This window comes from Mobula birostris, chromosome 17, assembly GCF_030028105.1.
Source record: "Mobula birostris isolate sMobBir1 chromosome 17, sMobBir1.hap1, whole genome shotgun sequence".
Taxonomy (NCBI): Eukaryota; Metazoa; Chordata; class Chondrichthyes; order Myliobatiformes; family Myliobatidae; genus Mobula; species Mobula birostris.
In genome coordinates this window covers 54,024,457-54,048,188 of record NC_092386.1, presented here as the reverse complement: position 1 = coordinate 54,048,188, position 23,732 = coordinate 54,024,457, and the positions used below count along the sequence as shown (strand labels likewise).

At 39.4% G+C, this 23,732-nt stretch overlaps 1 protein-coding gene across 3 annotated transcripts in view; it reads left to right on the top strand.

Moving 5' to 3' along the window:
* Positions 1-23,732, top strand: part of cbwd (COBW domain containing) — a 51,539-nt gene that overhangs the window by 16,561 nt on the left and 11,246 nt on the right. For all 3 annotated transcript variants that reach the window (XM_072281727.1, XM_072281728.1, XM_072281725.1), the window contains exons 6-10: positions 4,688-4,747; positions 5,735-5,772; positions 9,592-9,638; positions 9,920-10,006; positions 14,191-14,235. In XM_072281727.1, coding sequence (XP_072137828.1) covers positions 4,688-4,747; positions 5,735-5,772; positions 9,592-9,638; positions 9,920-10,006; positions 14,191-14,235 — 277 coding nt within the window. The remainder of the gene's footprint in view (positions 1-4,687; positions 4,748-5,734; positions 5,773-9,591; positions 9,639-9,919; positions 10,007-14,190; positions 14,236-23,732) is intronic.

Here is a 23,732-nt window from a genome sequence, read left to right as displayed (position 1 = left end):
CCTCATGTATAACTCAGAAGGCAGAAATTCAGTGAGTAATTGTCATGCTGCACTGAGTTCCTTTAAAATAAAGCACATTGATTTTGAACCCATAGCTTGTAAATCCATTTCACAAAATAGGGAAACTATTAAGCTATTGGGAAAAAAATCAATACAGATCAGGTAGTCATTAGAGCCTTTGGGCTGAGTTGTATCTCGGATGAGCAAGCAATGTAACGGACTGACAGATCTTTTGTTGTTGTCAGGAATGACGTGCCAGGTCAGTATCTTGTCAGTTCAGGTAGAAAGGTTTAGACATTAACAAAATGAGTTCGGTTATCATTGTTTTATTTCCCCGAAGTATTACATTCTGTCAGGTGGACATGTCACAATTCTTCTCAAAATAAAAATACTTTTCATTTATTATTTGCTCTTTATCAACAGCTGTCGCTTTAGGACATGTCAAAAATTCATTTCATTTCTATTCAGTGTTTTATTCTTAAAATAAAGCCTCTTAATTCTGGTCTGAATTTTGTTGATTTGATTTTATATCAAATCTTTAAACATTGTCCATTCTTAATTCTTTTGGTACACCTTATACCAGTTAGGCATTTCATTGGACAAAAAACAGTTTTATATCTTTGATTTTGTAAGTGTCCTTTTGTCTTTGAAATATTTGGACTAAATGTGGAAAGAATAGAAATGTTCAGAACTTAAATTTAATCCGTAAAATTGCCTCACCAGTTTCTATAATGGCATGAATGCAACAATCTCAAATTGAAACAGTCAAACCAGAGTGAACAACATTTTCGGTGAACTTCAAGAAGACCTTTGTAAATGAGCAAATCATGAAACTTCGATTTTATCATACAGACACTCATGAATCGTTCAGAAATTCTCACTGCATGCCGAAATTATTTAGAATCCTCAATTTTGAACAGTGCTTTAGTTAGACTTAATTTGATCATTTTGACTGTCAGGCTCATCTTTTTTTTCCAGTCCCGATGAAGGAAGGGTCTCAGCCCAAACCGATGAGTGTACTCCTTTCCGTAGATGCTGCCTGGCCTGCTGAGTTCCTCCAGCATTTTGTGTGTGTCGCTTGGATTTTCTCTTGTTTGTATTGAGAAGTTTTATTGGTTGTCAACTGGATTGCTTGGTAGAATTGACATCCTGTAGGAGTTTCGGTTTAGGATAGCATCTGGTGTTAAAGGGATCTCCTTGAATGCAGTGTTGCACCGCAGAATGCAGAAACTGCAGTAGCTGAAAAAAAATGTGAGGCTGATTTTGGATTTTTGTCACATGACCAGATTTTATCCATCATAAATGGTATTTTGATTTGCTTGGAATGGGGAATTGTGACTCTTTTTTTGATTCTGAAATTAGCACAGTTGTCAATTTTTCTGGATGAAGTCCAAAAAAATTCAAGCATTGCTTAACAATCTTGCGAAAAGTATTGCATTCTCAATCTCTTCGACTTAGCAATGATTATTAAGTGATGATACATATATGGTTGGACAACTTGAAATCCAGAAAGATAACCTAACCTTTGAGCCATTGGAGTTCACAGTTAACCCTATATTATATTTTGAAGCACTGTAGTTGGACTATAGGTTGTAGCAAATAACGCTCAAGTAAAACAATCCTATTAATACTGTGTAATGTAGGAGATTGAAGTGGGCAGGTCCAGGCTGTCTGATGTAAAGCAGGTCAAATTGATTCATTCAGTGAACAGCCTATTTTAAAGAGCCGAGGAAACAAATTAGTACAATCAATCTCTCCAAGTAAAAGTAGGGCATTTCTTCATAAAAATAGAGAGCCTTGTATCAATCACAATCATTAAGCTTGATAGATAATTTATCCAATCACCCCTGGCAGGCTTAAGTATTGTCACCATCTGCAGCTATAAAAAGTTACCCAGGTTATTCATGAACTTTTTGCTCTTTTCTCAATACTTCAATATTGATTGATAACCATTGCTACAATTTTTTTTAAGCTTAATCTTTTTTCATTCAAATAAACACATTTTTCACATGCTTGCTTCCACATTTGACCACAGTTTTGCTGATTGCAATATAGATGTTAACCAACTGAGAGTCAACAGTGTTGAACAGGCCACGCTATTCACATGCTCAAAATTAAACTGAAGCAGGCACCTTACTCTAAGTTCTGTGGTAGGAGAGGATTACCAGTTAGATAGAAGAAGTTACTCAAACGTGTGCTGAAAGTCTCCAAAAATGTGGCACTTCACTGATTCTTGGGAACCTGTGCACCAGAACCACTCAAAGTTCAAGTAAACTTATTATCGAAGTACATAATATGTCACCATATACCAACCTTGAGATTTGTTTTCTTGTGAGCATACACAGAAAATCCATGAGCCACACAAGAATCAATGAGCGATGCACCCAACAGGATGGACAAATAGCCAATGTGCAAAGGTCAACAAATTGTGCAAATATGAAAGAGAAAAAACAATAAATGTCAGGAACCTGGGATAATGAGTCCTTGAAAGTGAGTCCATAGGTTCTGGAACAGTTCAGTGATGTGGCAAGTGAGGTTGAGTGAATCTATTCACTCTAGTTCAAGAGCCTGCTGGTTGAGGGTTAATAATTGTTCCTGAACCTAGTGGTGTGGGTCCTGAGACTCCTGTACCTTCTCCCTGATTGCAGCAGCAAGAAGAGAGCATGACCAGGGTGGTGAGTGTCCTTGATGATGGATGCTGCTTTCCTGCGGCAGCCTTGCGTGTTGGACTGGGCCGGATCCACTACTTTTTGTAGGCTTTTCTGTTCAAGGGCATTAGTGTTTCCATACCAGGCCATGATGCAACCAGTCAATAAACTCTCCACCCCACATCTACAGAAGTTTGTCAAAGTTTTAGATGACACGCTAATCTTTGAGGAAGTAGAGGTGCTGCCGTGCTTTCTTCATAATTTCACTTATGTGCTGAGCCCAGGATAGATCCTCTAAAATGATAACACTGAAGAATTTAAAGCTGCTAGTCCACTCTGCCTTTGATTCCCTGATTTCCACCCCCCCCCCACCTTTACCGGTGAAGACTGGCGATTGAGGTTAAGGTCTTGAAGCTTATTAATTAGTCTTGTGGGATGATCGTTTTGAATGCCAAGCTGTAGTTGATAAAGAGCATCTTTGCTGTCCAGATATTCCAGGGTTGAGTGAAGAGCCAATGAAATGGCACTTGCTGTTGTCCTCTTGTGCCAGTAGGCAAATTGGAGTGGATCCAAGTTGCTTCTCAGGCAGGAGTTGATATGTTTCAACGCCAATCTCTCAAAACACTTTATCACAGTGGATGTAAGTGCTACTTGACGACAGTCATTGTGGCAGATTACCACGTTCTTCTTAGGCACAGGTATAATTGAAGCCTCCTTGAAGCAGATGGGTACCACAGACTGCTGAAGCAAGAGGTTAAAGATATGGGTGAACACCCTGGATAGTTGATCAACACAGGTCTTTAGTACTCAGTGGAGAAGGAGCACTCAACGTTGGTATTGAGAACCTAGAGACTATATTAGAAGTACACAGAAGTGCTGATAAGAGCAGATAACCTCACCAACCAGATATCCACTCACCAGGCCCACTGCTCCTTGCCCTGTCTGTGGAAGAGTTTGCTGTTCCTTATTTCATTTCTGACCTCTGGTACTCCGTATGGAGCTTGTACGCCCTCACTGTGACCATAAACATTTCTCTTGGGTGCTCTGGTGTCTTCCTGGGTCGCAACAGCTGATGAGTTGGAGGATGAATTGGCTAATATAAATAGCTGCTGGAGTGTAGGTGAGTGGTGGAATATGAGAGGAGTTGGATAGTGTAAATGAGTGTTTCATGATCAGTGGGCTGAAGGGCCTGTTTCTTTGGTGTATCAAGTTATCTACTATTTGGAGGGACTTTCTGTTAGATGTGTAGCGCTATTGGGGAACAGGTATCTATGGTTTGATTTCTTTTACCAACAAATGCCAGGAATGAAGCTTTTTCTGCTTTTTCTGCTTTTTAAGGTAAGTTTCTGAGAACCCTTGTCACAGGTTTTGAAAGTAACTTCAGCCTTCAAAATGTGTCAATGTAATGCATGCAGAATTAATAACAAACAATTTACATTCAAAATATATTTCCCTCATGAGATTAGTTACACATCTGGGCATTCGTCTGATTTGTAGATGGTGGATATCCTGTCATTTGGTGGTAAAACACTTCTTCATTCATTTGGCTGTTTAGTTTTGCCTTTTTCTCCCAGAAATAAATGGCTAATCACTTTATACTTTAAGGGTAATTTTGCAAGGACATTTTTGGTTATGGAAACATGAAACAATGAGTTTCTTGATAAATTTGGAGACTTTGCCACCAATGTCAACCCTCACTTTGAACAAGCAGGGTTTGGAGGATCTGGGCTTTTCTCTTGGTGTCTCTGTTGGCAAAGTGTGCGTAAAACGATCAAAATCTTGTGCTGACAGCAGTGACTTGTCGGGGAATCTCTAGGTAATGATAGGGAAAACTTGGAACTGAGTAAATAATGGGATTTGTGGCCTTCTGGAGCTGATTTGTTAAGTGAACTGAAGTAGAAAACAATGTTCAATAATCATTTTCAAATGAGATGTAAACATTGAAATGATAATTAGTTATGTGTAAACACAGTTTCATTGGAAAAACATATGTAATTTTAACAATTGTTCTATTCTAGTTAACTTCATTCTTCCCACAGGTGCTGTTTCAACCATGTTTTGGGTCGATGCAGAATTGGGAAGTGATGTTTACCTTGATGGTAGGATTTTAAATAAGTTTTTTCAATGAAACTGAAATATTGTTAACTTTTAGCCAATGTAATGAAAGGTGCAAAAATTTCCTAATAACTTGACAATCAAGGAAGAGATCAATCTTTCACAAATATAGACAATTTTCATCGAGCTGTAAACTGGAGGTTGCGTAGGTGCTGGTAATGCAATAAGGTCAACATCGCCAATGTCTTGTACATTTTCTGGCGCAGCAAGAACAGTGATTCGTGGGAAAACAGGAATCTGCCCTTAATTTGTGAGGGAACCTTACACAGAAGACCAAAGTTAATCCAATACAACTGGCAGTTGAAAACTGAACGTAAAATGAGAAGAATATTGCTCTTTAATCTGATATTTTAGTTAAAATTCTAGTGGAATTCTGATGAGCTCATTGAGGAACCTAAGTACACTGAGGTTTCTCAGTGAAATTTTAATTATTTTCTGTTATCAAATTTACAGTTTTGTGCATAATATAAGGGGGAAAATCTAGTTGCTTGCTAATCTGTGGAAGTAATCTTGAAAAACAAATACATGAAGTTCAGTTGAATCGAGAATTAGTGCAAACCTGTTGTCAAGTGTCAATACTGAAAAATGCAGAAGCCAACTCGGCACCTCAAAGACCAGAACAAGCTTAGGATTTTTTAACTACAGTTACTGAATTTTTAATGAACCATTTTCTGTAGCCAGTATGCAACTATGAATGGTGTAAAGGGACAAAGATTAGATTGATCAGTATTACTAGATAAATTATGTCCTCAAACGTAAACTCATTTCCAACAGTCAGATTGTGTATTACTGTTGACGTGGAAAAGAAATATGGAGGACAGAAAATACCATTTATTATATAAATTCAAAATTTAATGTTAGTTATTCTTCTACATTCAAGTATTGTGTTTTGAAATAAAATGTGCAAGTCATTATATAAATAGATGATTGAAAACTGGTATCAAAAGATTTTGAACTATTCTTTACTCCAGGTATTATTTCTGTTGTTGATGCAAAGTATGGAATGCAGGTAAGATTTCTTCTTTTAAAATTGCTTGAGTTTTTAACTTTTCCAAATTACAGTAAACTCAGAAACACATATTCACCTTTCTCCCAAGCATGATTTTCTTTAAATTGCTCATTTTCAAGTGTAGAACTTGGAACTTCCAGTTGTTATTCTGATGGTAAACTTGGAAAGGAGTGAAGATTGTGTTATTACAATCAGAAAGGTCCAATATTTGATCACCACCAGCTCATCTGAACACACTATGATAGGAAATGTCCTAGATTAAACAAGGCCCCCAGAACCATTATATATTGACCATCCATTTAATTACCCTTTTTAACTGCTTGTTCAAGCTGGAATTGGATGGTGTGACAACTTGAGCCTTAAACATCACCTGCAGTGAATGTTAAATATAACTTCTGTACACATTTAGCGTATGGCCCACCCTTGTCAGTATCTTACTCCGGTAATGATTAGAAAGCCACGTACACGTCTTCTTCATCTCATGGATTTGCTTTTCCAGTTTATTCCTCTGATTTTCTGGCTTTCATTTATTACTCCTGTTTAATATCTTCAGCTTGTATTCCTGCCCTTCACTCTTCCCTTTTCCCTTCTTCGCATCTTTTGTTTTCTCCTTTGTTATCTCCAGATTCCCCTCCCATAGTGCTTTGCTGCCCCAACCACCTCTGCCTCTTTCATCAGCCTGCCTTCTAGCCATTCTACCTCTCTGATCATACTTAAACTCCTATAATACATTTTCCCAGCATCAACCACTCCCAGAACACTTCTATTTATTGCCCCAGTCTTACCTTGGACTTCTCTTCATCCCTTCTCTGCCTGAAAAGAAATCAAAATAACGTTCTTTTCTTTGCTCCTCCTTAACCACCTGCATCTTCCTTCACCCTCTCCTTGTTCTCCATTGTTCCACCTCTCGCTGTCCAATACTGTTTATTCTCCGGTACTCCCTCAACTCTGACACTCATTAACCACTGCACTAAGTAGTTTCCTTATTGGTTCCCTGCAACTCCTATTCGCTGATCTTATTTAGCAGATAATTGCAGGTTGAGAAAATAACAGGTTTGCATTTCTGATTTCTGTTTGGGAAGTTAAGTGTCTCTGTGATGCAAGTTACTAATTGACTAAGATGAAACTGAAAATGCTTATGGAACAGTGAGAATGAGTGCACTGAGAAAGATAAAAATTGATTGGGGATGAGAGGAGAAAGAAATGAAAATATCAGACAAAGTGCTTATCTGTTACTGTTTAACTTTCAATTACTTTTTCCATTAGAAACCTGCCATGTTGGACTATTGGTTAAATGTTCTATTGTGAAAGGCAAGGTTCCTACTTACTAAAAGCACCATGCAAGACATTTTTTCTCTTGCAAACAAAACAGATGTGGTCTTTCTGTAAAAGAAATATTTTCAAAGTGTAGTGGCAGTTCCTTTGTTTGAAAAGCAATTGTTAAAATACACATGTAGATCAGATGAAGTTATTTCATGGATAGCACAGATCAGGTTGAAAGAACGACAGATTGACAGATTTACAAAAACCTGCTGAATTTCAATTATGGCTTGAAATATCAAAGCTTTTATTTTTATTCTCATTTGAGGATGAAAATTTGGCAATCTGTCCACCTTGGCAACTCTGAATGCTTGACCTCTGCCAGTTACCTAGCTTTTAAATAGTTTTGATGTCACTACAAGTGATGACACATTGGTAATAGGCAGCAATTGGAATGTGTCATGCTTCACGGGCTGGACCCATCACAGCTGAAGCTGGGAGAGATGCTGTGTGTTCAGCCAGTTAAATTGAAACTGAAGTAGTAATTGAAATCAGGACCGATCACAATAATAGGATTGTCATCTTGTGATCTAAAATATTAATTTCTTAATCATTGGCAAATGATTGGACATGTGCAAATGGTAGCTTTTGACACAAAGGGCCTGGCATTTAGACCAGAGCCATAGTTCTTTTATGATTTGACTTTAAAAGGTTGGCAACATTCAATTGAACTGAGTTAATGAACAGGGATTTATAAAAAGGTCAAAGAAAGGTGTTTTCTTTTTATTTTCTGTGTTAATATAGCACAAGTTGCTTTTGATTATTTACAGTAGAGAATGCGTAACTCAAATTACCATTTGAATTGCTACATAATAGAAAGTCAGTTAGGTTATATTTGAGGGTCAAATGGCAGGAGATTGTTTCTGTCATATGGTTCGCTAACATACAATCAATAATTCAATGTAAATGTGTAAGCAATGTAATTTCTGAGTAGGTGATTTAAAATCATTGTTCCTGTATTATAAAAGCCCTTGATTATTAGGTTTTTTTCTGTCTTGTTACCAAGTTAAGTGTCTCCACCCTGTTGCAGTACTGATCCTGTGCAGGGTCTTTGACATGGCTGCTGGATCACAGTTCTCTGAGTGCTTGTTGTATTATTGGTTTGTAGAATTTTTCATTCTTGTGTTCATATTCATTACCAAGATAAACAGAGGTGTTTTTCCCTTCAGCTTCCAGGCACAAAAATACTCTTGTTATTTTTATAGATCATTTTTGGGTGGTATTTGTTGCACTCATTGAATGTCAGATTTTCAGCTGATCAAACATTATACATCAGCAGAGGATAAATTGGTATATTTAACAGTCTCATCAGTAATGAAGATGTGACTGAGTTGTATCTGTTATCCTTTATCTTCTGTACTATGTGCATCCTTTTATGTAAATATAATTTTATTGTAACTGAGAAGATTAATTGTTTATAATTAATTCTGAATACAGCATGGGAGTTATCTGGCCTTAGGAACACAATTTCCTTTTGTTTTACTTCATAATTGTCACTTAAGGATGTTGTGAATGCTAACTGGAGGTCCAGAGAGGTGCAGATCCCTCTCTGCAGAGAAATGTGTAACGATTCCAGAGGTAATGGACAGTAATTAGAATGTGTAGTGTGCTTGACCTTACTGTAATGCGAATCCTGAGGAAGAATAAGACTGGTTTTATTTTCTATAATAATTGTAGTTTGCTTATTTTCACCTTAAAAGTCCTCTAAGTAGGGACTGAGTATTTTTTGTGTTATTGTATATTTGCCCTTTTTCATAAGGTCATTTTAAATGCAAGTTGGATTTGTCCTAGGCCTAAGCTCAAGCTATAATTTACGGTGAGCAATTTGTATAAGTATTTTATTTTGTTGTGCACCATCTCTCCTTGGAAAACTGAAAACTTAAAATCGCTGCCTGGTCCTTCCTATAGTGTGTAACTGAAATCTGAAACTTAAGATTTAAAAACAAAACAAGAGAATTGAATCTCGGGTGGAAACAAATAGGTGATGGTTGAATAGAGAACAGTTATTCCAGTACCTTAAGAACAGAGAGAGATCATTAGTGTTTTTGATGAAAAACATTCTTCAGATTACTAATTGAGACTGTTCCTCTGATTTTTAAAGTTATGAAGACGATTCTCATTCAAAATATTTCCTAGTTTCTTTCTCTTTTCAATTTGATACAGTATACTCTTTAGTTTGTGAAGAAATGTGAATGCTTATTTACTTTCTATCATTCCTACCACCACCCCCCCAATTATATTTTACGTTTCCTTGCACTACTGCCCAACTGAGAATGCAGCTAGATAGCCTGATTCTGTATATTAGTCAAGACAGTTTGAAGTGAAGTGGGCTGCAATGGCTCATTCTTCTATTTTATATGAAAGCTTAATGAATACATGGTTTCCAGCATTAAAGAAAATTGGCTTTTGTTGTGTATAGCCACTAATATAACCTTTAATGAAAAACTAGTTATTTCTATTCTGTGCATTGTGCTGATAAATACATTGTATTTCCTACAGCATCTGACAGAAGAGAAACCTGGAGGCCTGGTTAATGAAGCAGCTAGGTATTCTATTCACTTCTAAGGAAAAATACTTACTCTAAATGGTATTGCAAAGTAACTTTAAATGGTCTGTCATTGTAAAGTGAGATCACATGTGATTCTAATACTTTTAAGGAGTTTATTTTTGTGTAGTATTTAATATGAATATTTTGCTTGACAATGTAGCTCTTTAAAGTTCTACCTTCTCCAAGTTCATCAGTGAACTATCTTTTACTGTTAGCATTTTCAAAGATAATGCTTTCCAGTAGCTTTGTATTTGATTAATCCTACCTTTTTGTGTTTAGGCAGGTTGCCCTTGGTGACCTTATTATCATTAATAAAACTGACCTGGTTCAACATGAGGAGCTGGTTAACCTGAAAACAGCTGTAAGGTAAGCAGGCTTATATACCTGTATAATATACAGAGCAACATGTCTTGAGGTGTAATATTAGACTGAATGCTGTTGTCATGTAAGCAAGTGTTTCAGAAAGGAGCACTTGGCTATGAACTGCGCTTCGGAACCTCTTGGACCACCACATGTATGTAGAGGTGGAAGTACGAAGACATGCTGATAGTCAGATGGCATCTGATCTGCTCCATCACTAGACTGCCCATTGAATTCGGATACATTCAGATGTGTAGCTTATGATTTTCATGTTACACAATTGAATAAAAATGTAACCTTGTTTGTTAGATGCACTTTCATAATATGAAATTTGGCAATTTAGCAACTTTCACCATCACAGGAAAAATATGCTGGATTATTTCCTTTGTTACCATATAGGAGTTTGCTAAGACTGAAGAACACCAGAGATGTTAACACAGTCCCACTGCTGGTATCACTTCTTGCCTCTTTTCACGGAGTTGATTTAACATATAGAACATAGAATAGTACAGCACATTACAGGCCCTTCGGCCCACAATGTTGTGCTGACCCTCAAACCCTGCCTCCCATATAACCCCCCACCTTAAATTCCTCCATATACCTGTCTCATAGACTCTTAAACTTCATGAGTGTACCTGCCTCTACCACTGACTCAGGCAGTGCATTCCACGCACCAACCACTCTCTGAGTAAAAAAACCTTCCTCTAATATTCCCCTTGAACTTCCCACCCCTTACCTTAAAGCCATGTCCTCTTGTATTGAGCAGTGGTGCCCTGGGCTGGCTATCCACTCTATCTATTCCTCTTATTATCTTGTACACCTCTATCATGTCTCCTCTCATCCTCCTTCTCTCCAAAGAGTAAAGCCCTAGCTCCCTTAATCTCTGATCCTAATGCATACTCTCTAAACCAGGTAGCATCCTGGTAAATCTCCTCTGTACCCTTTACAATGCTTCCACATCCTTCCTATAGTAAGGCGACCAGAACTGGACACAGTACTCCAATTGTGGCCTAACCAGAGTTTTATAGGGCTGCATCATTACATCGCGACTCTTAAACTCTATCCCTCGACTTATGAAAGCTAACACCCCATAAGCTTTCTTAACGACCCTATCTGCCTGTGAGGCAACTCCTGCTATTTACTTTGTACTCTGCCTTGGAGTTTGTCCTTCCAAAGTGTATCACCTCATACTTCTCCGGGTTGAACTCCATCTGCCACTTCTCAGCCCACTTCTGCATCCTATCAATGTCTCTCTGCAATCTTCGACAATCCTCTGCACTATCTACAACACCACCAACCTTTGTGTCGTCTGCAAACTTGCCAACCTACCCCTCTACCCCCACATCCAGGTCTTTAATAAAAATCACGAAAAGTAGAGGTCCCAGAACAGATCCTTGTGGGACACCACTAGTTACAATCCTCCAATCTGAATGTAGTCCCTCCACCACGACCCTCTGCCTTCTGCAGGCAAGCCAATTCTGAATCCACCTGGCCAAACTTCCCTGGATCCCATGCCTTCTGACTTTCTGAATAAGCCTACCATGTGGAACCTTGTCAATTGCCTTACTAAAATCCATATCGATCACATCCACTGCACTACCCTCAATCTATATGCCTGGTCACCTCAAAGAACTCTTATCAGGCTTGTTAGACACGATCTGCCCTTCACAAAGCTATGCTGACTGTCCCTGATCAGACCATGATTCTCTAAATGCCCAGAGATCCTATCTCTAAGAATCTTTTCCAACAGCTTTCCCACCACAGACGTAAGGCTCACTGGTCTATAATTACCCAGACTATCCCTACTAACTTTTTTGAACAAGGGGACAACATGCGCCTCCCTCCAATCCTCTGGTACCATTCCAGTGGACAACGAGGACATAAATATCCTAGCCAGCGGCTCAGCAATCTCTTCCCTCGCCTCGTGGAGCAGCCTGGGGAATATTCCGTCAGGCCCCGGGGACTTATCCGTCCTAATGTATTTTAACAACTCCAACACCTCCTCTCCCTTAATATCAACATGCTCCAGAACATCAACCTCACTCATATTGTCCTCACCATCATCAAGTTCCCTCTCATTGGTGAATACTGAAGAGAAGTATTCATTGAGGACCACACTCACTTCCACAGCCTCCAGGCACATCTTCCCACCTTTATCTCTCATCAGTCCTACCTTCACTCCTGTCATCCTTTTTTTCTTCACATAATTGAAGAATGCCTTGGGGTTTTCCTTTACCCTACTCGCCAAGGCCTTGTCATGCCCCCTTCTTGCTCTTCTCAACCCCTTCTTAAGCTCCTTTCTTGCTTCCCTATATTCCTCAATAGACCCATCTGATCCTTGCTTCCCAAACCTCATGTATGCTGCCTTCTTCCGCCTGACTAGATTTTCCACCTCACGTCACCCATGGTTCCTTCACCCTACCATTCTTTATCTTCCTCACCGGAACAAATTTACCCCTAACATCCTGCAAGAGATCTCTAAACATCGACCACATGTCTGTAGTACATTTCACTGCAAAAACATTATCCCAATTCACACCCGCAAGTTCTAACCTTATAGCCTCATAAATTGCCCTTCCCCAATTAAAAATTTTCCTGTCCTCTCTGATTCTATCCTTTTCCATGATAACGTTAAAGGCCAGGGATCGGTGGTCACTGTCCCCCAGTGACTCACCCACTGAGAGATCTGTGACCTGACCCGATTCATTACCTAGTACTAGATCTAGTATAGCGTTCCCCCTAGTCGGCCTGTCCACATACTGTGACAGGAATCCGTCCTGGACGCACTTAACAAACTCTGCTTGTTCTTTCATGTTTTAAAAATATTCTTCAGATCAATATATTAGAGACCGCCCTTGTGTAGCTGACGTCTGCTTTTAATGCACTTTTGTTTCTGAAATCAATGCAACTTAGGACTAAATGTAACAGATGCTGACAGTTTCTTTAACTTGGATAGTTAGTCTATTTAGCGCAATAGAGCAAAAATTGCTAGGAGGAGACCTTCAGGATTTGTGTGAAACTGATGCTGATTTCAAAAAACTTTATGAAGTTGTCAATTAAAATTATGTATCAAAACAAAACAAAATCACTAAAGTGGCAGTGGATTGGGAGCTAATTAGTGATTTTTGTCCAAATCAAATATTAAAATCAATAATCTCTGAATAATTATTGAGAAATTGTTGAATTTTCCACTTTCGTGATTATTAGTTCTTTGGAGAGATTTGTAGGACACTCCAATGCTTTTTCAATGGATTAATAAGCTTCGGACAGTATTGGAAGATGTGATTCTGAGTAGTTCTTTTTTGACCAACATAGTCATAGTGAATACATTTGGCTTATCAACAGCGACTCTCAAGGGGCAGCACTTGAATTGACACACAGTGGGAACATGGTTTTTCTTAGTCTGGTAAACATTGATAACCAGCCATTAAGCGGATTTTAGACTAAAATCTGGATGTGCTTGCAGTGGAAATTCTGGAGTAGGGGTTCCCAACTTGGGGTCCATGGACATCTTGCTTAATGGTATTGGTCCATAGCATAAAAATGGCTGGGAACACCTGTCCTGTAGCAAAAGAATGAGTAGAACAGAGTGGCTTAACTTCATGAGAAAGCAAAGAGTTGGGAAGTAGGGGTAATTGGGTCATCCTGAGATGAAGGACTGCCCAAAGTTCAAATGAAAACAATTGTGGAGAAACATGAAAGGTATTTGAGATTATGGCCAAATTGGAATTAATTTCAGTTGCTGTTATATAGGTTTTGACCTACATTTTCCACAGTGGATCTGAATTTTAACAAGAAATTTTTATTTTGTTATTAGTGGCCGTGAATGGGCAGCCAATTACTGATCTTGCCCAAATGTTCTTTTCCTCACATTGTTTCAAGATTTCAAAGTGTTTTACATTTAGATTCATGTACCAACAATCCAGAGTTCAATAAGATTTAGGATCGTTTGCAATGTTGGAAAGAAGACTTAATTAATAAAATAGTTTTTAAACTTTCACAATTGTATTAATAAAATAGTTTTCACTATTTGAAGTTGCCTAAAATGAAAATAAATGCTTTTGAATTGTAATCTCTGCATAATATAGAGAAAGAGTATTATCAATTTAAAGGCAACATAGAATCATGCCTTTAAATTCACATATTTTCCATTAATAGTTTCAGAGTATAATCTAACATGTATATTTCAGGTCAATCAATGGACTTGCTAAATTAATTGAAACACAAAGATCAAGGTGAGTAGATTTTTTCCCTAAATTTGGATTGCAATATTTTTACTATTTTTCATGTGAACTTGTCAAAACGGTTTAATCTTAATTTAATTTGGATACACTTTCAATTGAAATCCATTTTGTCAAATTTCATGATTTTTGTATGTGCTATGAAATAATTCTAATATAATTTCTATCTAAATGTTGCTTCAGTTAGGTTTGATTAATTCTCCAAAAAGCAGTGTGATGAAATATGTTAGAATTATGGCGCAGCCCATTTGTCCAGAGTTATCCTGTTGTTCCCAACACAATGGAGAAAGGCGCTAATGCCATAATTTTCTTATAATTATATTTTTGGGGTTGGAATAATTTTTGCTGTTGATTTCTGTAAGATGGTTTCATTGAATCTAACACTTCCTGTGCATCCATAAATAGACAAACATTACAATCCAAGACAAGTAGAAATATTTGATCCTTTGTAAAAGGCACTTAATGGGCAATTCCTATTATATTAAGGTTGGTAAGCTCCAAAAGAAATTTTGATCCATAAGATTGCAAATTCCTTATTTTCCATATTTAAGATGGTTTCGTGCCTTATATTAAAAGTCTGACTCATCAGGTACGTGTATCTAAATTCGTAAAATAAATAAATGTTATTTTTTATATTTGGTAAATATAGCATAATTCCAGATATGTGAGAAGTACATAGGGTTGTTTACTTCGATGTGCCGCAAAGTAGAGGAAACTGCCAGTTTCAGTTCATAAGCACATTGCAAGGATATAGGAGAGTGAATGGAGCATTAGGATGTAGAGCAGGTTGATGTCTGCATTGAACATGAAAGAAGATGATGTTTATAATCTCCTGAGAAGTATTGTGAATTATAATCACTCATCCCTTGATGTGTCTGTCTACTTTGTTATGGTCTTGTATCTTATTGTCTGGCTGTTCTGTACTTTCTTTGTAACTTAACACTTTATTCTGCATTCTATTATATTTCCTCTTGTACCACCTCAGTGTACTGTTGCAATAAAATTATATGGATGGCATAACGATCATACGGCTGATATGTATCAATAATAAACCAAGTTACCAATAGTCAGATCCTGCCATGCAGAGGTGAGCTGCATTTTTGATAAGTTAAAAAAAAAACCTTAAGTAATCAACACTCTGAGCCAAATTATTCTTGCAATAGGCCGGTGTTTCTTAAGAACCTGCAACTAGCAAAGGAGGACTGACATTCTTAAGAGACGGGGTAGGGTGCTCTTTGTGTCAAGTTCAAATTCGAGTTTAGTTTGTTATCATTCATCCGTACACTGGTATACCCCCAAATGGAACGTTGTTCCTCCAGACCAAGGTGCACAACACAGTACACATACTTTACACACACAACACAAATATGTGTTTGGTATAATGCCAACAATGACTAGAATGAATAGCTTAAATCCATTTGTTATAATTTGGTCACTGACCTTGAATGATGAAATCAAAGTGCAGATTTTACTTTATCTTTAGATTTTTAATTTCTGAGACTTATGAGTTTTTTCCCTTATTATTTTAAATAATTTTAATGAATTTAAAACTCAACTATTTTTAAATCAGGCTTCTAAATATAATTCAAAAGCCTTTCATAGTGGCCTAGTTATGGAGGATTGGCCTAGCTGGCCCAAATTTTGCAGATCAGATTATTGTGGGGAGCATTACAAGTCCAAATAATTGGCTGGATCTAGGACAGTCCGGCACTTAGTTGTTCATTAAACATAAAATCCTCAAAATATAATGAAGGGTTAGAATCTTCTCATCTTCATTATTTTAACTTCTTTTGTCCTTCATATTTTATTGTGTAGTGGAAGGAGTCCATCAAGTCTAAGCCACCTCTCCAAAGCGTTTTCATTCAATGAATAGGTTTCAATCGTACATTTAATGTCAGAGAAATGTGTACAATATACATCCTGAAATTCTCTTTCTTAACAAACATGAAAACAGAGGAGTGCCCCAAAGGATGAATGACAGTTAAATGTTAGAACCCCAAAGACCTCAGCTCCCCCCTTCCAGGCATTCTTCCCATTCCCTCACATTTCCATGTTCTCTGAAATGGCCATCAACTCCCCTTGATTTCTACTGCCACTCAGCTAGGCTGAAGGCAATTTACAGCAGCCAATAAGCTCATCAACATGGCAGTGGGATGTGGGAAGAAACTGAGGAAATCCACTGCGCTAGAGACAGCACCTGAAGTAGATCAAACACAAGCCTAAGGACTTGTATGACAATCAGCCAATATTGAGGTGCTGATGCCAACAATAGGTACACTTCAAAGCTGCCACAGTGTTTTGAGTAATTAAAGATTATCCTCCTTTAGTACTTTCATCCTTTGAGACATTAACTGCTTGAACAAGGAGATTACTGATAAGTTCTGTATGTGGCACAGGGCTCCATCTAGAGGCACCAAATAGAAACAATGAAAATCTTCTAGATGAATAATAAGAATCTCTGAAATTATGACCTGTTACAATCTGCTGGGGCCAAAAGCATCGGTTATTTTACTGATGATACTATTTGGAGAAGAGAAGCCAGCGTTGGAATATGTTTACTGCAGACTGTATGTAAGATAATGGGGTGCCACGGTAGCATCGCTGTTAACTTGACGCTGTTGCAGCTCAGGACATTCCAGAGTTTGGAGTTCAATTCTGATGCCATCTGTAAGGAGTCTGTACATCCCCTCCGTGGAATGTGTGGGTTTTCCCCAGGTGCTCTGGTTTCCTCCCCCGGGTAGGATATTGATCATTGTAAATTGTCTCATGATTAGGCTGTCGGTGAGTTGCTTGGGCAGTGGTCTGAAGGTCTGGAAGGGCCTACACCGTGCTGAATCACTAAATAAATAAAAGTCAGGATTGACGAGTGAGCATTCTTCTTAGATACGCTTATTTATTTATTTTCCCCTTTTCCTGCAATTGGACTGGCTGCCAAACAGCTAACGGTGTGCAAACCAGGGATTCCTGCGTTGCTATAGCTACTTATTATTTAATACCCAAAGCTATTTTCCTCATTTATCTGCAGGACACTTCTGCATACTTGTTTTGCTAATTGCCCAACAATAAGTGAGCACCTAAGCTGATGGATCTGCAGAATTATGATCAGTTCCATTAGTTGAGATTGCTTAGCTCTCTCTACTGCTTGCTGTTTGTATACGTGTTGCAGCTTCATTAAGCTATACAGCATGGAAACAGATTCTTCAGCCCACTTCGTTTTTGCTGACCATGGTGCCGTTATCCAACTAAACACCTCTTCTGCATGTATTTAACAAAATGTCTTTTAAATTCTTTTACTGTATTTGCCTCAACCGATTCTTCTGACAGCTCATTCCATATGCGCACCATCCTCTGTATAAAAAAGATTGCCTCATTGGTCTTTTTAAAATCTTTTACAAGTCACATTAAACTTAACGCCCACTAGTTTTTGGTTCACCTTCCCTGGGGAAAAAGGCTCATTATCCCTCATGATTTTATATCCTTCACCCCTCAATCTCCTACATTCCAAGAAATAAAGTACTATCCTGCCTAGTTTCTCCCTATAACTCTGGCCCTTGAGTCCTGGCAATGTCAACATAAATTTTCATTGCACAGTTTCTAGTTTTATTATGCCTTTCCTATATCAAGGTGACCAGAATGGTACACAAAATTCTGTGCTATCTCACCAACATCTTGCACAGCTGCATCAGAATGCTCAAGGTCCCAAACTCAATGCCCTGATTAATAAAGACTAGCATACCAAATGCCTTTTTCACCACCTGGTCTACCTGTGATGCTACCTTTTGCGAACTGTGTATGGTACTCATAAGTCCCTTTGTTCCACAATCCCCAGGGTCTTCCCATTTACTGCCCATTTCCTGGGTTACACTCTTGTATCCAATAAAGTGACCACTAAGTGTATATTTCCAGGCCATACTGCATTTATTGTTTAAGGATGTTTACATAGTTTTTAAGTGATTTTGCCAATAACTGAATATTTTGCTCTTCAAAGCCAAAAAATGTCAATTTGTATTGCTAACCAGGCATAACTGTTGTATTGAATAATGTTTGCAATTTTTAATCTATGTAATCAAGAAGCGGGTGTTGGAAAATGCACATTGTACATTTAGGGAAGGACTTAAAAGTCCACCATGATTGCCTTTAGGGGCAAAATAATCAAGTTATTGCTTTGACCTATGTATATAAATAATCTTCATGAGAAAATGTTAGATAGCACCTTGGTTTCATAGGCAAGCAAAGAGTCAATATGTTAAAAGACAAGCTGATAATTTGGGGCAAACAGTGAAGTGTATATATATTTTAACCATATTTTAGATATACGTGACTTTGAAAATTCATGGCAAAGCTGAAATGCAGAGTCCAGTTAATTGGAACATGTTAGCACCAGCACAATATGGCCTAATTAAGCGGCTGCCCCAATTAGCTGAAGTTTCATGGAAATAATTGAATAGATATAAAATCGACAAGCTACTGTTTAACTGAGTAACACATTATGTAATTAAATGACGTACGGGACAAACTAGACACAACCAATGCTACAACAGTTCTATAAAACTATGTATTAATTCTTAATAATTACTGACGGAGGAGTTCAGTATACACTGCATGTTACATAGAAACATAGAAAATAGGTGCAGGAGTAGGCCATTCGGCCCTTCGAGCCTGCACCGCCATTTATTATGATCATGGCTGATCATCCAACTCAGAACACCGCCCCAGCCTTCCCTCCATACCCCCTGATCCCCGTAGCCACAAGGGCCATATCTAACTCCCTCTTAAATATAGCCAATGAACTGGCCTCCACTGTTTCCTGTGGCAGAGAATTCCACAGATTCACCACTCTCTGTGTGAAGGAAGTTTTTCCTAATCTCAGTCCTAAAAGGCTTCCCCTCTATCCTCAAACTGTGACCCCTCGTTCTGGACTTCCCCAACATCGGGAACAATCTTCCTGCATCTAGCCTGTCCAATCCCTTTAGGATCTTATACGTTTCAATCAGATCCCCCCTCAATCTTCTGAATTCCAACGAGTACAAGCCCAGTTCATCCATTCTTTCTTCATATGAAAGTCCTGCCATCCCAGGAATCAATCTGGTGAACCTTCTCTGTACTCCCTCTATGGCAAGGATGTCTTTCCTCAGATTAGGGGACCAAAACTGCACACAATACTCCAGGTGCGGTCTCACCAAGGCCTTGTACAACTGCAGTAGTACCTCCCTGCTCCTATACTCAAATCCTCTCGCTATAAATGCCAGCATACCATTCGCCTTTTTCACCACCTGCTGTACCTGCATGCCCACTTTCAATGACTGGTGTATAATGACACCCAGGTCACGTTACACCTCCCCTTTTCCTAATCGGCTACCATTCAGATAATAATCTGTTTTCCTATTTTTGCCACCAAAGTGGATAACTTCACATTTATCCACATTAAATTGCATCTGCCATGAATTTGCCCACTCACCCAACCTATCCAAGTCACCCTGCATCCTCTTAGCATCCTCCTCACAGCTAACACTGCCACCCAGCTTCGTGTCATCCGCAAACTTGGAGATGCTGCATTTAATTCCCTCATCCAAGTCATTAATATATATTGTAAACAACTGGGGTCCCAGCACTGAGCCTTGTGGTACCCCACTAGTCACCGCCTGCCATTCTGAAAAGGTCCCGTTTATTCCCACTCTTTGCTTCCTGTCTGCTAACCAACTCTCCACCCACACCAATACCTTACCCCCAATACCGTGTGCTTTAAGTTTGCACACTAATCTCCTGTGTGGGACCTTGTCAAAAGCCTTCTGAAAATCCAAATATACCACATCCACTGGTTCTCCCCTATCCACTCTACTAGTTACATCCTCAAAAAATTCTATGAGATTCGTCAGACATGATTTTCCTTTCACAAATCCATGCTGACTTCGTCCGATCATTTCACCGCTTTCCAAATGTGCTGTTATCACATCCTTGATAACTGACTCCAGCAGTTTCCCCACCACCGACGTTAGGCTAACCGGTCTATAATTCCCCGGTTTCTCTCTCCCTCCTTTTTTAAAAAGTGGAGTTACATTAGCCACCCTCCAATCCTCAGGACTAGTCCAGAATCTAATGAGTTTTGAAAAATTATCACTAATGCATCCACTATTTGTTGGGCTACTTCCTTAAGCACCCTGGGATGCAGACCATCTGGCCCTGGGGATTTATCTGCCTTCAATCCCTTCAATTTACCTAACACCACTTCCCTACTAACATGTATTTCGCTCAGTTCCTCCATCTCACTGGACCCTCTGTCCCCTACTATTTCTGGAAGATTATTTATGTCCTCCTTTGTGAAGACAGAACCAAAGTAATTATTCAATTGGTCTGCCATGTCCTTGCTCCCCATAATCAACTCACCTGTTTCTGCCTGCAGGGGACCTACATTTGTCTTTACCAGTCTTTTCCTTTTTACATATCTATAAAAGCTTTTACAGTCCGTTTTTATGTTGCCTGCCAGTCTTCTCTCATAATCTTTTTTCCCCTTCCTAATTAAGCCCTTTGTCCTCCTCTGCTGAACTCTGAATTTCTCCCAGTCCTCAGGTGAGCCACTTTCTCTGGCTAATTTGTATGCTGCTTCTTTGATACTATCCCTAATTTCTCTTGTCAGCCACGGGTGCACTACCTTCCTTGATTTATTCTTTTGCCAAACAGGGATGAACATTTGTTGCAGTTCATCCATGCAACCTTTAAATGCTTGCCATTGCATATCCACCGTCAATCCTTTAAGTGTCATTTGCCAGTCTATCTTAGCTAATTCACGTCTCATACCTTCAAAGTTACCCCTCTTTAAGTTCAGAACCTTTGTTTCTGAATTAACTATGTCACTCTCCATCTTAATGAAGAATTCCACCATATTATGGTCACTCTTACCCAAGGGGCCTCTCACGACAAGATTGCTAATTAACCCTTCCTCATTGCTCAAAACCCAGTCCAGAATAGCCTGCTCTCTAGTTGGTTCCTCGACATGTTGGTTCAAAAAACCATCCCGCATACATTCCAAGAAATCCTCTTCCTCAGCACCTTTACCAATTTGTTTCACCCAATCTACATGTAGATTGAAGTCACCCATTATAACTGCTGTTCCTTTATTGCACACATTTCTAATTTCCTGTTTAATACCATCTCTGACCTCACTACTACTGTGAGGTGGCCTGTCCACAACTCCCACCAGCGCCTTCTGCCCCTTAGTGTTACGCAGCTCTACCCATATCGATTCCACATCTTCCCGGCTTATGTCCTTCCTTTCTATTGCGTTAATCTCTTCTTTAACCAGCAACGCCACCCCACCTCCCCTTCCTTCATGTCTATCCCTCCTGAATATTGAATATCCCTGAACGTTGAGCTCCCATCCCTGGTCACCCTGGAGCCATGTCTCTGTGATCCCAACTATATCATAATCATTAATAACAATCTGCACTTTCAATTCATCCACCTTTTTACGAATGCTCCTTGCATTGACACACAAAGCCTTCAGGCGCTCTTTTACAGCTCTCTTAGCCCTTATACCATTATGCTGAAAAATGTTCTTTTGATTGATAGTAAACAAACAATTTCAGCACAAATACCTAGTACGGATAATGTATAATGCTTTTGACGATTTCATCCTCTAGTTCTTCGTTTTCATTGCAACATTCTAGATACCTTCAAATTCTTAGCATACAAAATGCTGGTGGAACTCAGGTCAGCTAGCAATAAACAGTTGATGTTTTGGGCCAAGACCCTTCTTCAGGACTGAAAAGGAAAGGGGAAGTTGTTGGAACTTACCTTAAAATTCTTCACTACCTCCTGACTTGAAGTAGTAAAATCATTTGATTTTCACTCCTGGCCATTTCTGCCATCTCCAAGCCCGGAGCAAAACAGTTCTGTGTTTTCTTAACACAAACAAGAGGAAATCTGTAGGTGCTGAAAATCCGAGCAACACACATGAAAAAAGGAAATGTCGACGTTTCAGGCTGAAACCCTTCGGCAGGATGGGAGAAAAACGCTGAGGAATAGACTTGTAAGGTGGGAGGAGGTGAGAGAGAAACACCAGGCAATAGGTGAAACTTGAAGGGGTGGGGGAATGAAGCAAAGAGCTAGGAAGTTGTTTGGTGAAAGAGACAGTCGGCCATGGAAGGAAGAAGAAAGGGAGGTGGAGGAGCACCAGAGGGAGGCGGCGATGGGCAGACAAGGATATAACATGAGAGCAGGACAAGGGGATGGGAAGTGGAGGTGGGGCATTACTGGAAGTTTGAGAAATTGATGTTCACGCCATCAGGTTGGAGGTTACCCTAATGGAATACAAGGTGTTGTATAAGTGTGGCCTTATCCCGACAGTAGAGAAGGCCATGGATGGTCATATGGGAATGGGAAGTGGAATTAAAATGGGTGGTCACTGGGAGATCCCACTTGTTCTGGCGGATGGAACCGAGATCAGAGGAGAGGAATGAATGGACAAGGAAATCAATTAGGAAGTGATCCCTGCAGAAAGTGGGGGTGGGGGGGAGGGAAAGATGTGTTTGGTGGTGGGATCCAGTTGGAGGTGGCAGAGGTTTCAGAGAATTATGTGCTGGACGCATCTGATCTCCCTCCTGGCACTTACTCTTGCAAGCGGAACAAGTGCTACACCTGCCCCTACACCACCTCCCTCCCTCCCTCCCTCACTACCATTCAGGGCCCAAACAGTCCTTCCAAGTGAGACTACATTTCACCTGTGAGTCTGTTGGCGTCATATACTTACGAGTTCAGTGCTTCCGGTGTGACCTCTTGTATATTGATGAGACCCGACGTAGATTGGTAGACCGTTTTGTCGAGCATCTACACTCCATCTGCCAGAACAAATGGAATCTCCCAGTGGCCACCCATTTCAATTCCACTTCCCATTCCTATTCCGATATGTCCATCCATGGCCTCCTTCTCTTTTGGGATAAAGCCACACTTAGGTTGGAGGAACAACACCTTATATTCCACTGGGATAGCCTCCAACCTGCTGGCATGAACACTGATTTCTCAAACTTCCAGTAATACCTCCCCCACCCCACCCCACTTCACCATTTCCCATCCCCTTGTCCCTCTCTCATGTTATATCCCTGCCTGTCCATCACCTCCCTCTGGTGCTCCTCTCCCCATCCCCTTTTTTTTCTTTCTTCCATGGCCTTCTGTCTCTCTCACCAATCAACTTCCTAGTTCTTTGCTTCATCCCTCCCCCCTTTGAGTTTCACCTATCGCCTGGCGTTTCTCTCTCCCCTCCCCCCACCTTTCAAATCTACTCCTCAGCTTTTTTTCTCCAGTTCTGCCGAAGGGTTTCAGCCCAAGACGTCGACTGTACTCTTTTCCACAAATGCTGCCTGGCTTGCTGAGTTCCTCCAGCATATTGTGTGTGTTGCTGAATTGTCTTATTGCTTATTTCTCACCAACTATTAGTGACAAAAATCACTGTTTTTGAACAGAAGCACATGCAACTGACACTTTAAAATTTGTCAGCT